Here is a 13,848-nt window from a genome sequence, read left to right on the forward strand (position 1 = left end):
AATATTTTACTTAATACAAAGTTTGATAGTTGCTTGATTTGAGTATTTAAATGTTTATTTGAACTGTTTTTACATGTTGACATCTGGCACATTAGCCACGTTACCACAATGTGCCTCTTTTCAGAAGTAAAAATGGAGAGAGTAACCAAGGCTGCTGCTGTTCTTTGTTTTCATACCCCACCTTTGACTAGTCCTGACAGATTATGCACATGGCTTTCTTCTGACATGCATTGAGAGGTGGAAATCATCCTCTGCTATCGCTTTATCAGATAATCACTTTACCAAGACGATAGTGCTTTACCACATCCTCACATCAGGCTTTCCTGTTGATAATTTCCACTAAGGTTTCTGCATAGTAACCAGTCATAATATCTGACTGAACTATCAGTTGCAATCTAAATAAGTAAATATAAATACACTCTGATGCAGAGGATAAACTATTGCAGAGAAATAGAATTGGTCTTTCTAGTACAAGGAACTTGTACCTAAACTGAAGAGTGTCCCTGGGAACTTGTGTGGAGTTTTCTAGAATTTCCACTACGTCACCATCTCTAGGCAGCTTAATCAGGGTCATGTAGCCTGGGAGCTGATTAAAACAGGGTCACAACCCAAGCAGGGAGCACACCTGAGCCTGGGAGCCATAAGTGCTTGTATATCCATTGTTTAGATACTACCAGAGAATGTCCTTCTGTGTGTTAATGATGAACATTAATCTTACTTGTAATTAATAACTTGGGCTTGTGACATTTTTTTCCTTGAACCCACTACTATGTACAAGATTATCAAGAAGTTGACTTGTGCTTAGCTCATAACGAAGCTTAGCACTTTGTTTAGAAATGCTTGAGTTGGTTTCTATCAAGAGTTCTTCCTCTCAGGAGCGATGTAGTTTTATGGCAAATCAGTGTTATTTTGGTTTTTTGATGTGATAGGTTATACAAGTGTTGCTCATCCAACAGTGCAGTTACATAAAGAAACAATGGCCTATAATCACCACTGATTGCAATTTGCACTGATGAGTACTGGTTTCTGGGAACCAGCTGCAGCAGAGAATTGCGACCGTACATTCAGAAAATGTAAATTTACTTGAGAACTACTTAGAACTGAACAGACAGAGGCAAAAAAAAACCACCTTGTGTTCCCTGCCCTGCCTCCTCTACATTTCTTGGATGTCATTACTGCTATTTTTATTGAAATACTAAGAGTGTTACCTAAAGCGATTTTCAACACCGCTAAGTTGAAATGGTATTAGCACCCAGTGGTTAGCCAATGCAGTGGAGCCAATATCCAATAAAATATTACTTATAATATGGGGACTGGAAGGTTGCAGCTTGCATGTGCCAGGAAATTTTTGCAAAGTCTTCCCGTTGTTGCTGCCACCAGTTCTCATGCTCCTTATAGCAACAGAAGGCAGTGTGTCAGGGTCTCTAACACAGAGGCAGAAAAAGGCAGAGGCTTACACCTCTAGGCCAAAAGCTGTCACATAAAATAGTCATGCAGAATACTGTTGGTACTGTATTCCCATTCTTCTAATGTGTGGTAGTGAACAGCTAGTGTTGGAGGTACAATAGAACAGGTTTTTTTAACTTAATGTAAAATAAAACTTTATATGCGTGTTAAGCATCTTCTTGGCAGAAATGCCCAATTAGTTGGTTTAATCTTAGTGATTTTCCTCACTGTTGAATTGCTCTTTGCTTCAGTATATTTAGAAAAGTAAAAGACTGTTAAAATATCTGTCCACATTCAAAAATCTGTAATTGTGTCTGTAATTGTGTAAGCAAATACATGAAATTAGATTTATGTTCAGTTTTAGCAAGAAATGTTCAAAGTAGGAGATTGTAAAAAGCCTTAGAAATTGCAAAATTGTATCTTGTGTGGCCTTATGTGGTGGCTTTTTGGCTTGGTCACAATTCTAAATTCTCCATTCTTTGACAGGTACCACAGATCGAAAACAAGAAGTCAAAAAGGTGCCTCCTGAAAGGCCAGAGTGTCTTCCTAATCGAACAGAAGAAAAAGGTATGAAATGTGCTCTCCTGCTTTCTCTCCACAGAGAGACAGGGCTGATGCACGTCCTCGTTTCCTAGCCCCACAACAGATAGTTTGCATTAAGTATATTGTTAGTTTGTTTATTTCCACACTGATAGATCTCTGATTATATGCATTTTGGAAAAGATCGCACTAGTATTTCTGAGCTAAATTCAGAGTTTTCAGTTGCACCAATCCAGAGGTGTTAAGTGATTGCAGCCTCAGCTGAAGCCCAAGGGAGATATGCTCTCACTACAAAAAATAGTTTCTAAAGCTACGTGCTCAGTAAAACCCAGGTCCTCAATCAAGCATGATACCTCATATCAGTGCGTATTTTTTCTTAACTTTTGTATGCATTGGTTCTCTAGTTGAAAACCATCAACCCTGCTTTTATGCACCACAGAGATACAGTCATTAACGCTTATGAATCATTCCATTATCAGAGCCACAAATGTCATAGGCAAGCCTATGAAGAAGTAAAATAAAAGTCTTCAAAGCCAAGATTAAAACACTGCAAGAAATGAGGTATAGTACCACACAGAGCAGTGACAAGTGAATGAAACCTTTTATAGTTTCAGTATAAGTTCATGGTGTGTTCTGAGTAGTTTGGGAAAATAGTTATATTGATTGTCTAATTGAAGATGATGTCATTTCATATGTTTAAGTGGACTGTTAGATTGTACAGACAGGTTTAATTATGGGTTTCTTCAAAGTGTTTGAATTTGCAGTCAGGCACATGTATGAGCATGACTAACTATATAACATGCAGTTATAACTTAGTGCCAGAACATTCAGACTTTGCACCAAGAGCTGTTTCTGTACAAACATTCTTAGCAATCTGACAGATGTTTTAGCACTTCTGTCTGCATAGCTTTATTTCTGGTTATATGCATTATTTCTTGTGGTTATCTTAGGAGAAAATCCCTTTGCTTTCCATTTTGGATTAACAAAGCCAAATGTCAAAATGGTGGAGATTTGAATATGTTGCTGTTCCGGGGCATGAATATCTGTAACTTTTCTAAATGTTGAAAAGAGGCAATGGGAATCATGCCTACATTTCTGAAATGCCGGGGACTGATGGAAATTGTTTAGTTTGACAATATGGGTGAGCATGGGAAACTTCCTTTGCACTGCATGCTGGTGCACTGCTTAGCCCATCTCTAATACACAGTTTAGAACCTTAGACACCTACGCAATATAAATAGTCATAGGAATAAATTTGTAAACATTACACAGTATAATGCTTGGGTGTTACAGAGGACCCAATAACTGTTGTCAACGAAAAGTGTACTGAAAAAGGGATATGTGCCTGTGAATAACAATCACATACTGAACTGTTCCAAATCAAATCTGAATCCGTATTGGACACTGGAGATACCACATACTTTTATGTCTCCGTAAGATTACACAGTAGTCCAATGTATATTCCTACCCCATTCATTCATACAGTGGATAGCGTTTGGATAACTTAAAAAGCGCAATAATAAATTGATCCCTAGGTGTCCAAATGCTGTTTCTGTATCAGATAAACACACACAATTGCATTATGCTAAAATTTTATTTCAGTATTTCTACTAGCATTTCCAGAAAAGAGAAGTTTCTGTTGGACTGACACATAGAGCCCATCAAGAAACACTTTTATATTCTTAATACCTCTCAGGTGTATACAAAGACTTAATAATATTTACATTATAGACACAGAAGGATACTGGGAGTGAAAGTTTTGCCTTATCCTCAAGAAGAATCAGATTTCCTATGCTGTGGCAAATATGTTAAGTTTCTTCTGTGTTTGTTTTGCATTGTGAATTTAGAGCATATTCTTTTCAACAGTTATTAGTGTGTAATATGTTTGACATACATTGTATGGTTGGCATTGAGTCTTAGTGCTGTGGCACCTCCTAACAATCTGTGCTGCATGTGATCTAGGTTTGAACTGGGAAGCTGAAAAAGTCAGAATATGTCTGCTTAAGTTTAAATAAAATATCTGGGGTTTTACATCCTGCCCAATATGTCTGAATTTTAATGCTTGTATTTTCATTTAACTGTGATTAAATGGAACATTATTTTTTCCCCCCCCAGAAATCCTATTTCTCTTGTTTGTTCAATAGAAAATCCAGAATTATTATCTTTCTGACCTTCTAACTTAATATTGGTTTTATAAGCATTTAATATGAATTGCACTCAGGGAAAATTGTTGCACATGATATGTAATTTCTTGTTGCTCTTATTTTTCACATACGCTCTGAAACCAATGAGTTACTAAAATAAAAAATGCCATTCACATTCAGATACTGCATACACATTTCAGCCATGAGGAATTACGTTCAGAATATTCAAGAAGCGCAGACTGGTTTGTGGCAAACATTTTAAGTAAAGAATGATTTAGGACAGAAATGGAAAGAAAATAGGATTATTCCTTGTATATGATATATCTACACTTGAATTATTACTGTTCAATTATAGACGTGTTAGTGCAAATGAATTCCACTTAACAGCCTGTGTTTTTTTTCTCTGGAAATAATTGATTTAAAGAAAGATCAGAGAGAGAGCAAAAACAGTTAGAGTTGCAGAAGCCTTCAGTTCCTGCTATACCTCCGAAGAAACCACGGCCACCCAAAGCAAACCCTGTGAACAGACCTGGTACCTTGCCTCCGAGAAGGCCAGAAAGACCAGTTGTGCCTGCGACTCATGCAAGGTATTGTTCTTCTTCTGTCCAGTGCTTCTGGAATTAAAGAAAAATCACCTGTATAGAATTTAGCTTTTGTAGTTAATGCCACAGTTTGCAAAGAAAAACAATGTTAATAAATAATTTTACTAATTATCTGGCTGCATCGTAACCATCTCCTCAAGAACATCAGTTTTAGCCTGGTCATTACGAGTTCATCTCCACTGATGAATGTAGTGAAACAGAAATGTCATAGCCTGCACTGCAGAATACATGAGAAACATCTACATCACTGTGTTCTGCTGCTGTTGATTTACTTAGTCTGCCTAAATTATTCCATTTTAGCCAGAGCATTAAATCAGTGCCAAAGCTTGGATTGTATACTGAGTGAGGAACGGTGTTAGACGTGTCAAGCACTGCCAGCTTGGTTTCAGTCTGTTTCCCTTGATCATTGTAGATCAATTTTTAGCATGCTACATGTGTCTTATCAGAATGTCCTTTAAGTTGATGCTACTGCAGAATTCTGCTGTCAAGTGATTTAATCTCTGATGTTGGTTGTTGTTCTGTAGTTACATGATGCTCCTTATCAGAGGTGGTTACAGCCTTTAAGGAGCACTGGAAAACTAGGCTTGTGAACACATCTCTGCTCACACTGGAAAAAGCTGAGGTAGAACTAAAAGGCCCCACCTATAATTCTAATTGTGTCTAGATGGCTACTTGATAGTCGTTAGATTCTTGACTGTGCACTGCAGAATTTCTTTATGCAAAGTAAGTAGAAATAGGTGAAAACCAGGAAAAAAGCAGTTGTGTAAATTTGGCAAACTGCATGCCTTGCAGAAATAGTACTGTAGACATAGAAATAATTTTACTATTGAACTGTTAGAATAATTTGCTGCCATAGAACTAGTGGAATTAGTGGAATATTGACAGCGGATTAACTACCAGAATAGAGTGGAGGGTAGAGTGGAATAAAATAAAAATCCTAGGCATCGATTCCCCTCGTTCTTTTACATATGCTTCACTAAACGAGTGCTCTCAGCATGAAATCTGAGACACGTAAAATAAAGAGCTGATGCCTGCCTTGTGCTGCTGGTTTCATCTCATTGAAGTGCTTTGGCTGTGTGTCTCTGAGAACATTCACTACCAGCCATGTACTGCTACCACAGCTTCTGTTGGACTCCTTGGCTCCGGACATGATTGCCCAGGTTTTCCACAGTGTAGCCCAGACCTGCTGGCTTCTTGGCCGTGCTTGAAAAAGCAAGTGCTTGCTATGGCCTTTAGATTTAGCTGTGATATGTTACTGACAAGACCAGTACATACCCTACCATACTTTTCACTGGCTAGATAACTAACAAGGCAGTTATTATTTTCTTCTGTCTTTTTCATGGAAGATTTTAAGTATTATTTTACCTAGAGTTGTGGGTGGGTGATTTATTTCTCTTCTGTTTTCCCATTTTCTAACTACAAAATTGTTATTAAACAAACTGTGTACTTTTAAAGATATTTCAGATTTCTGGTTAACTAAGTGAAACAGCAGATCTAACTGCAATCCAGTTTTGTTAATTATCCAAACACTGCTGTTTCTAGCACAGAGAAAAATACTTCATTCCCTTTATTTAAAAAATATTTAAAATTTTATATCTGAAAGAGTTTTGCTTTTTAAAGTAGTTAGATTAAAACAGTAGAAGAAGAAATGATTTTTAGAGTGATGATGATGCTATTCCGATGGTCATAGTGCTAACGTTTTCACTATGAATTGCTTTATCAGCTAATTCAAATTAATGAATTTATCTCATACAGCTGTTCTGCCTAGTAATCTTTAACTGACAAGGGTGTTTTGTAGAATGAGGACGGAAAGTTAACAGAATAAAAAAGAAATGTGAAACTCCAGATGAAAGGCACTTTAATAAAGGCGTGTTAAGTCAATTCAGTTTAATAAGACAGTAAAAAAATGTTCAGGCACTGTGGTATCTGTTTCTGAATCTGAAAGACCTAAGGTGATTAGAATAAAAATAGAACCAGCAGAATTTTTGCTGAACCTAGTGGGGAAAGGTGCTGTAGATTTATAAAGTGATTCCCATGAGATTACCATTGCTGCAGGTTAGCAAAATAGTGGTTTTTTCTGTTCCAAGTGCCTTCAGTCTCATGCATCTCACTGGCTTTTTGTAGTAATAATTGTTTTTCATTTTAAACGTTATTTTTCTTCCTTCAAGGAAGATTAGGACTTCAAGGGCAATAGAGAGACAAAAACCATGTGAGACAGAGAATAGCTGTCAGTTGGCTGCAAAGGTTTCACAGCTTATTTAGATGTACATGCGATTACACAGTTTAGTGATGAATCAGTCAATTCTCCCGAGAAGGCAAGCCCTAAAGACCTACACCAAGTGCATTTTCACTACTAGTCCAAACCAATGTTGAGTCTCTGCTGCTGAAAGGGGCAGGTTCCATTTCCTGGCAGCCCATTCTTGCACCTCCCTTATGTTAGCACCAGCATTCGTGCAGACATTCAGCCATATGGGTCAGGGAGTTGCTCCAGATGGCAATTAATCACTTTGCAAGGGGACTTCTATTAGTGTGGGCTTTCTTTCAAGACTCATCAGCTGTCCCATCAAGCTGACAGCCTGTCTGCATGGGCACGAGCAGAGAGAGGGAGATGCTGTGTCCAAAAATAAATGGCTTTTGTATTCATATGGGTGCAGATTAGCATAATAGGCCTGTTGATTTTTTTTGTCAGTGGAGTGGATTTGTTTGGTTTTTTTTTGGTGATGTCATGTATCTTGCCATCATCACTATTCAAATGGTAAATGCTGTGATTTTTAGCCCTGAGTCACAACATATTAAGAATCTCCTCCAAAAGAGTGCTCACCCATTTTTAGGAAAGTGCTTCTGACTCACATGTTGCTCTCAATTGACTGAGAAATACACGTGTGCAAAACAGAGTAGGCAGTCAGATGCTCATTGTTGTGTGAGCCAAGAAACTATGTTGTTTCTTATATATTTATATATACATATGCATTTTTTGATAGGTGAAAAACCAAAAGATAGGAAAAATAATTGATCACATTATTTTATCATCTCAGCAATTAATTTGTGATTCCAGGAATGTATTGCTTCCTCCCTGTTGCAGACAACCTGCCAAATTGATGGTTGTGTCGAACAAGGGTGGGGTTTTTTCAGATCATAAACTGTCTGTACCATCTATTTTGTTTAATTAGATTCATTTAATCTGAGACAAATGTTTAGAATCTTTATCTACCACTGCCTTCCTGGATTCTGAAATAAGGTTTCTAGCTGCCTTCTGTTTCACTCATGTGCTACTGTCACGAGTGGAGGTTCAGGCCATTCTGACATCAGACTATTAGGAGTTCATCTGTATTTTCCTTTCAATTGCTGTTCGTATGAATGCACATCTGCCTGGGTCGTTCCAGGGATGATCAGTATTTTTACCCATAATTCCAGTACCTTAATTCATCTTAATCATTTTAATGCTATGCTGGGAATAGTTACTGTGGAGAAAAAAATAAGATATTTGCGACCTTATAGTAATGTTAAATACAATTTACTGCATTAACTGAACCATTGTTATCATGGAAAATACTTCAGGGACTTGTCTGTGAGACCTGTGCAATGCTGTGCTGCTCACCTACTACTGGCCCTTTTTTTCTTAATTGTTTCAATAGTCAGATTATTTTAGTAGACTTAGTAGCTGTGGGGGGAGTAGAAAGAATAACCTCATTGCTTATGTTTGATCTCCCATTTGATTTCAGAATTTCTATAAGGTTCATATCCATAAGGTATCACAGCTCTCAACGCTTGTCTATTCCAAAGACGTTCTCAGGCACAGTAGGTGATCTTGTTTCATTGGATCTGTGAAAACCATTTTCATAGTCTAGTCTCATAAGTAATGTGCAAAAATAAATGACAGTCTCTTTTTGTTGGAGAAGCTACATTTATGAGTAGGAGCTGCTGGGACACGTAACGCTTCTGTGAAGGTTCTCCCTGTCTGCAGTGCTCTGGATAGCCCATCACTGTCATTTACTCAAGCTAATTAATTACAAGCAGTTACAAATAAGATATTGAAGGCTGTCCCTTTGCCCTTAGATTTCCTTCACGTTGAGATGCTGTGAACATTTGGAGAATTATTTAGACACTGCGGTGTCTAAAATAGGCGTTTTTGACAGGTGTTGAGGAGAAATGAGATAAGGTTAATCCATACGGTATGTTTGCTTACTGGAGATTGCTCTCTCTGACACATTGCTGCTACTCTGCTGCTACAAGGGAAGAATATTTCCCTCTCTCGGTAGTAACTGCACGTTAGTTATCAATTTACTGTAACCTGTGCACAAACTCCAATAAAATCTGTCCTCTTCTTGATCCAAATGTAGGAGTGATAGTCCAAAAGTGGAATTAGTGGGGAGTTCGGTATCCAGTGCACTGGAAAAAGACTCCTCTGAAAGAAGCAATGACATCGGTAAGTTATAGAGCTTTTTATAGTTTGCCTAAGAAATTTATGGTGCAGGTCTCTACTTTTTAGAGACTTTGTTATGATCCAAAAAGCAGACTGAGAATTTGGCAATGAATGTGAGTGATTTATGTCAATTTTTAGTTGCAGAATTATCATTTCTGATGTACTTTAAAAGGTTTTGTTTGTTTTTTTTTCTGTTAAAGAACACAAATAGAAACATGAAACAGTGAGCTATTCTGAGTAGGAGAACTGCTGTTGTTTTTTAAAACTTAAACAAGTGAAAAGGCCAAGGATGTCAGATTTGTTTCACAGATGTAATGTTAGTTTTGCCATATTTTTAATGCTGCAAAACGGAGCTTTTAATGCAATCTTTGCATTTTCCAGTATAAAGGAATAGAGGTCAAATTCATGCCGATCTGAATCAATTCTACTGAAAACGCTGATAAAGAGAAGTCTAAATTTCTGTTTAAAACAATTACAACACAAACAGTTTAATCAAGAAGTCACCTTGAAAGCAGTAAACATAGGCTATTTTTCCATCTTCTCTCGCCCTCCTTCTTTCTGAAGTTTCTGTGCAGGAGATGTTTGCAGAGGAGAGTGCTGCAGTAAGTGGCACTGCAAAACAAGGTGCTCTCCTCCTGTCCCAGGGCTGTAAGCAAAGCCCGTGACAGCCATCTTCACCTCCACTGAGAAATCCAACAGTGACAGCTGCTGCTGTCGCTCTCCGCAGTCACAGCTGTGCTGTGAGAAAACCCATCTTGTAAAAGGCAGAAGCAGGGTACCTTGAATGCGTAAGCATTGCTACCTTCCGCTGGCAGCATTAAATGTTATTTTGGTGTGGAGGTTTATACACAAACTGCTTTACTAGTGACCATTTCATAAAATAGTAACTTTTCAACTGCCAAACCTGCCTTCTCTTCATACTTGCAGGCATAGCTCAAAGTTGTGATTTGTACTTGAAATGTAAAAATAAAATGCTAAATTAATTTCATACTTATGAGCATTCCAACATCCATATGTCTGTTTTTTCTTAATCTCCTGCTGTTGCTATGGTTTATGATAGTAACATTATTCCATAAAACCAAGTAGTGTGCATTTTTTTATTTTTCTTTATACTAAACATGGAAAGATAGAAGTTTGAGATAAATTGCGTGAATATTTTTTATTGTAGATATTAATATGAAAGAATGGTGTGGAAATGCAGTCACATTCTGCCATTTAATGCTTACTAGCCCTGTTTATAAATTTGCTTCAAAGCCAGCAGGCCTTTACATTCTTGAAAGAAAGAGCTGATTGATTGCAAATAGCAAATAACTGTGTGATGAAAGTAAACTCTTATAATTCTCGTACTAGTTTCTTTGGAATTTATATCAGGATAAAAGCATAGAGTGCTTTGTTTTATTTTATGGTTTTGAACAACCTATAAAAGAGTAGGCAGAAAATTTAATTTATTATGGGTTTTGTTCATTTCAGGAACTAAGTTGTTTGTTTTTCAATGGAGAATAGGAGCCAACAGGAGTCTATAAACCAAACCACATATACCACAAGTTTCAAAGGGCTTAGCTTGTGACCTCCTGTTACCACTTATCGGGGAAACCTATTGAGCCGAAGGATAGAATAGTGTGAATACTTAGATAGGTATAACTTGATAGGGGTCAAACCAGACTGGCATTTACAAGGGCAAGTCATGTCATCCTAGCATGTTAGACAACTTATTAAAAAAGAAAAAGAAAAAAAAAGCGATGATTCTGGAATAAAAGTTGACCTGAAGGTCATAACTCATATGAATTTTCAGGAGGTTTTTGATGGCTCCTGATAAAATATTGCTGAAGAAATAACTTTTTAAGAGAGGATAGAGCAATAAATTAAAACTCGATAAGCCAAAACAATTTACAGTGTGTTAACGTCTTTTACTTTGAGGAAAGGACAGTCTGCAGGCCACTGTAATTGCGAAGATTTATGATAAATATGCTAGATTTTTAATTTATTTCCAAGAAAACAGAGGGTTGGTGCAGTCTTTTGGCTAAATGAGTAATAAGTAAAAACAATGAATGACTGTATATGGTGTCCAGTATTTTCCTAAGCAGCAGTGGATAAGGCACTGTGAGTCCAGGTAATAGCTGGCTGTGATATGTGTTACTGGTTGCCCAGTCCCCACTCACTCACTTTGTGGTAAAGGCAGCCTGTTTCTCTCAGGTTCATCCTTCCAGTCAAATTGGATCTGGTTAAATTTAATGGTTGTATGTCTTTTCATTAATCCAATTTCACACAATTAATTAGAGGGGACCTACGTGACAGACATGGTCAGACTTAGCTGCAGCCTTTGCAGAAGACTGAAGTTAAATGGCCTTCACAGTTGCTCAGATATATGCCCATTCTGGTGACAGGGGTGCTATTTCTTCATGAATACAGATACAGTTCCAAAACGCCTTCAGCTTTCGTAGAGGAAGTGAGTGAAAGCAGTGTTTAGCTGCAAGTTGCCTCATCCTGTATCATGCTTGTGCTTGATATTAAGGGTGAGCTGTGGTCTGCAGATGAATATAGCAGTGCTTCTTGGCTTCTTTGTCACAGTGAGGTTATTAGGCAATGGCTGTCACTTTCCCAGCACATCCTATAGCTGTTTAAAAGCCCTCCTAAAGGAGGAAGGGTGAGAACATATGGTGTCCTTCCATATGTCATCTCTCAAAATCCAAGTAAGTAAGCGAAGAGCAACAACAAAGACGATAATATAACTAGCAGCTGAGAAACAATATGCAGAGGGGAACTGAAGAATGTAGGTTCAAAACTTGTCTACATCCCCCATTCCAGATCAGTGGCTAAACACTGCTTGCTCTGGGAAAGTTACCTTACTGTTTTCTAAGAAATATCAAATCCCTAGAAGTTTTGTTGTCAGTGGGTCAGTCTAAATCACATTTAGATACATTCTCACTCAGCTTTACTTGAGAAGGCCACAGTTGCTTGAGCAAGGCTAAGGTGATGTGTAATACTGCACATAACGTTCTGTCAGTTGCATTTATGAGAGGTTATTTTTATGCAGATGCTAGTGCATGGCTTGGTTTCACTGGCATGTTTTACTGAATTCTGACTTGACATTTGAATTTTTTGATGATAATACAGCCTTGATTATGATTTTGCAAGCTGTATTGACAAAGGCAAGACCTGGTTAGCAATGTTGCTGCTGATTGTAAACGTAATGGCAGCTATTACTACTGTTGTTCATGCCTTTGCTTCTTTCTGCATTCCTTATCAAAAGCCACTGGAAAACTAGCCCTCAGAATATAATATTTAAGAGGAACCATTCCCTATTCCTCCTCACTTCTTTTGTTTTCTTTCTCCCTGTTTTCAGTGATGCCTTTACTTTACTTTCCACACATATTTCATCCAGCTTTTCCTATTCTCATCTCTTTGCCATGGGTAATTCTTCTTCATTTCATGAGGGTAAGGCCTTTTATTTTCCATTTCCTTCCTGTCCTGTGTTTGCTTTAGTTGACAGTGTGTAACAAACATAAATACTTCGTTGAATGGCTGATGTGTACTTAGCAGTTACATATTTTTTTAATTCAGAGTAGAAATGGAATGTACTGTGACAGAAAGTCTTGCACCATTGCAATGAAATGAGAAATCATGATAGTACATTTTATTTTCGAGTAAGAAAATTCAGTTATGTAAGTGAAGAGTACAGTATGCATACACTGTTTGTCAATGCTGTGATTTCATTAATATGCTCTTACAGGCAGATGATGTCATCACAAAGATCAATGTTTGTATTCCATTATGATGCCCTTAAATGTCAAAAAATAAATGTTATTTAGCTACATGCTCAGATGGTTTTCTAGTCTGAAATGGGGGAAAAAAACAAACAAACATAGAAATTGGAAAAGTGTTCGTTGACTTTCAGTGGATCTTGCATAGACATGTCACCCAAAACTTGCCTTTGATATTTCTGTGGTTAAATCACAGCAGTTAGATCTGTTGTAAATCTCATGTCCAGACTCCTGTTCCAGAATGACAGCGACTTTTGGAACTGAGTTTGAAGTGCTTCTAAAGCAACAAAAGCTACATTGAAAGTAAATCCTCTTCTACTGACACAAGAGCAGTCTCTGCAGAATTGTATTGATTTAGTTGGTTTAAATTCATGTCCTATTGCATAACTTGAATTTTAGATTATGCAGTTGATTATTTAATCAATTAATTAATATAATAGATCATGCATTGAATATTTAGATTATTTCTTCTTATCTACACAAAGAACTGTTACTTCTGAGAACCATTGCAATGACAAAAAGAAACATCTAGCACTAGCTTGCTGACTCAAGCACTAATGATTCCAGAAAAATACTGAACTATTCCAATTAATTGTTGGTATTGGCTTCATTCTATGAATCAAGATTATCCCAACTCTTTTAACTATATGCATGCACACTGTAGAATACTGAAATCCTGAAGCAAGTCTTGTATATCCAAAATATTATAGCTTTGATACCACCTCACATTTATAGCAACACAGATTTTAAAAAAGTGGTTAAAAGAATAAGCCACAAAGAAATAAATATAGTGTATCTGCTGTGGGAATGTTCAGGTAATCCACACATGAAGCAGTTTGTGCACTTTGCAAAAGACTGATTTGCACAGATACCTACCACATAGAGCCAAGTGGACACAATCTTTCTAGTATTTTTCCTGGCTCTTTACATGT

General features: G+C 37.2%; 1 protein-coding gene across 1 annotated transcript in view; it reads left to right on the forward strand.

Moving 5' to 3' along the window:
- Window positions 1-12,653, forward strand: part of SH3KBP1 (SH3 domain containing kinase binding protein 1) — a 32,575-nt gene extending 19,922 nt beyond the window's left edge. The window contains exons 4-7 of the mRNA XM_031557015.1: window positions 1,933-2,013; window positions 4,555-4,717; window positions 9,073-9,158; window positions 12,499-12,653. Of these exons, the coding sequence (XP_031412875.1) occupies window positions 1,933-2,013; window positions 4,555-4,717; window positions 9,073-9,158; window positions 12,499-12,638 (470 nt within the window). The 3' untranslated portion in view covers window positions 12,639-12,653. The remainder of the gene's footprint in view (window positions 1-1,932; window positions 2,014-4,554; window positions 4,718-9,072; window positions 9,159-12,498) is intronic.
- The last annotated feature ends 1,195 nt before the right edge of the window (window positions 12,654-13,848 follow it).

The sequence above is a fragment of the Meleagris gallopavo genome, chromosome 1 (assembly GCF_000146605.3).
Source record: "Meleagris gallopavo isolate NT-WF06-2002-E0010 breed Aviagen turkey brand Nicholas breeding stock chromosome 1, Turkey_5.1, whole genome shotgun sequence".
Taxonomy (NCBI): domain Eukaryota; kingdom Metazoa; phylum Chordata; class Aves; order Galliformes; family Phasianidae; genus Meleagris; species Meleagris gallopavo.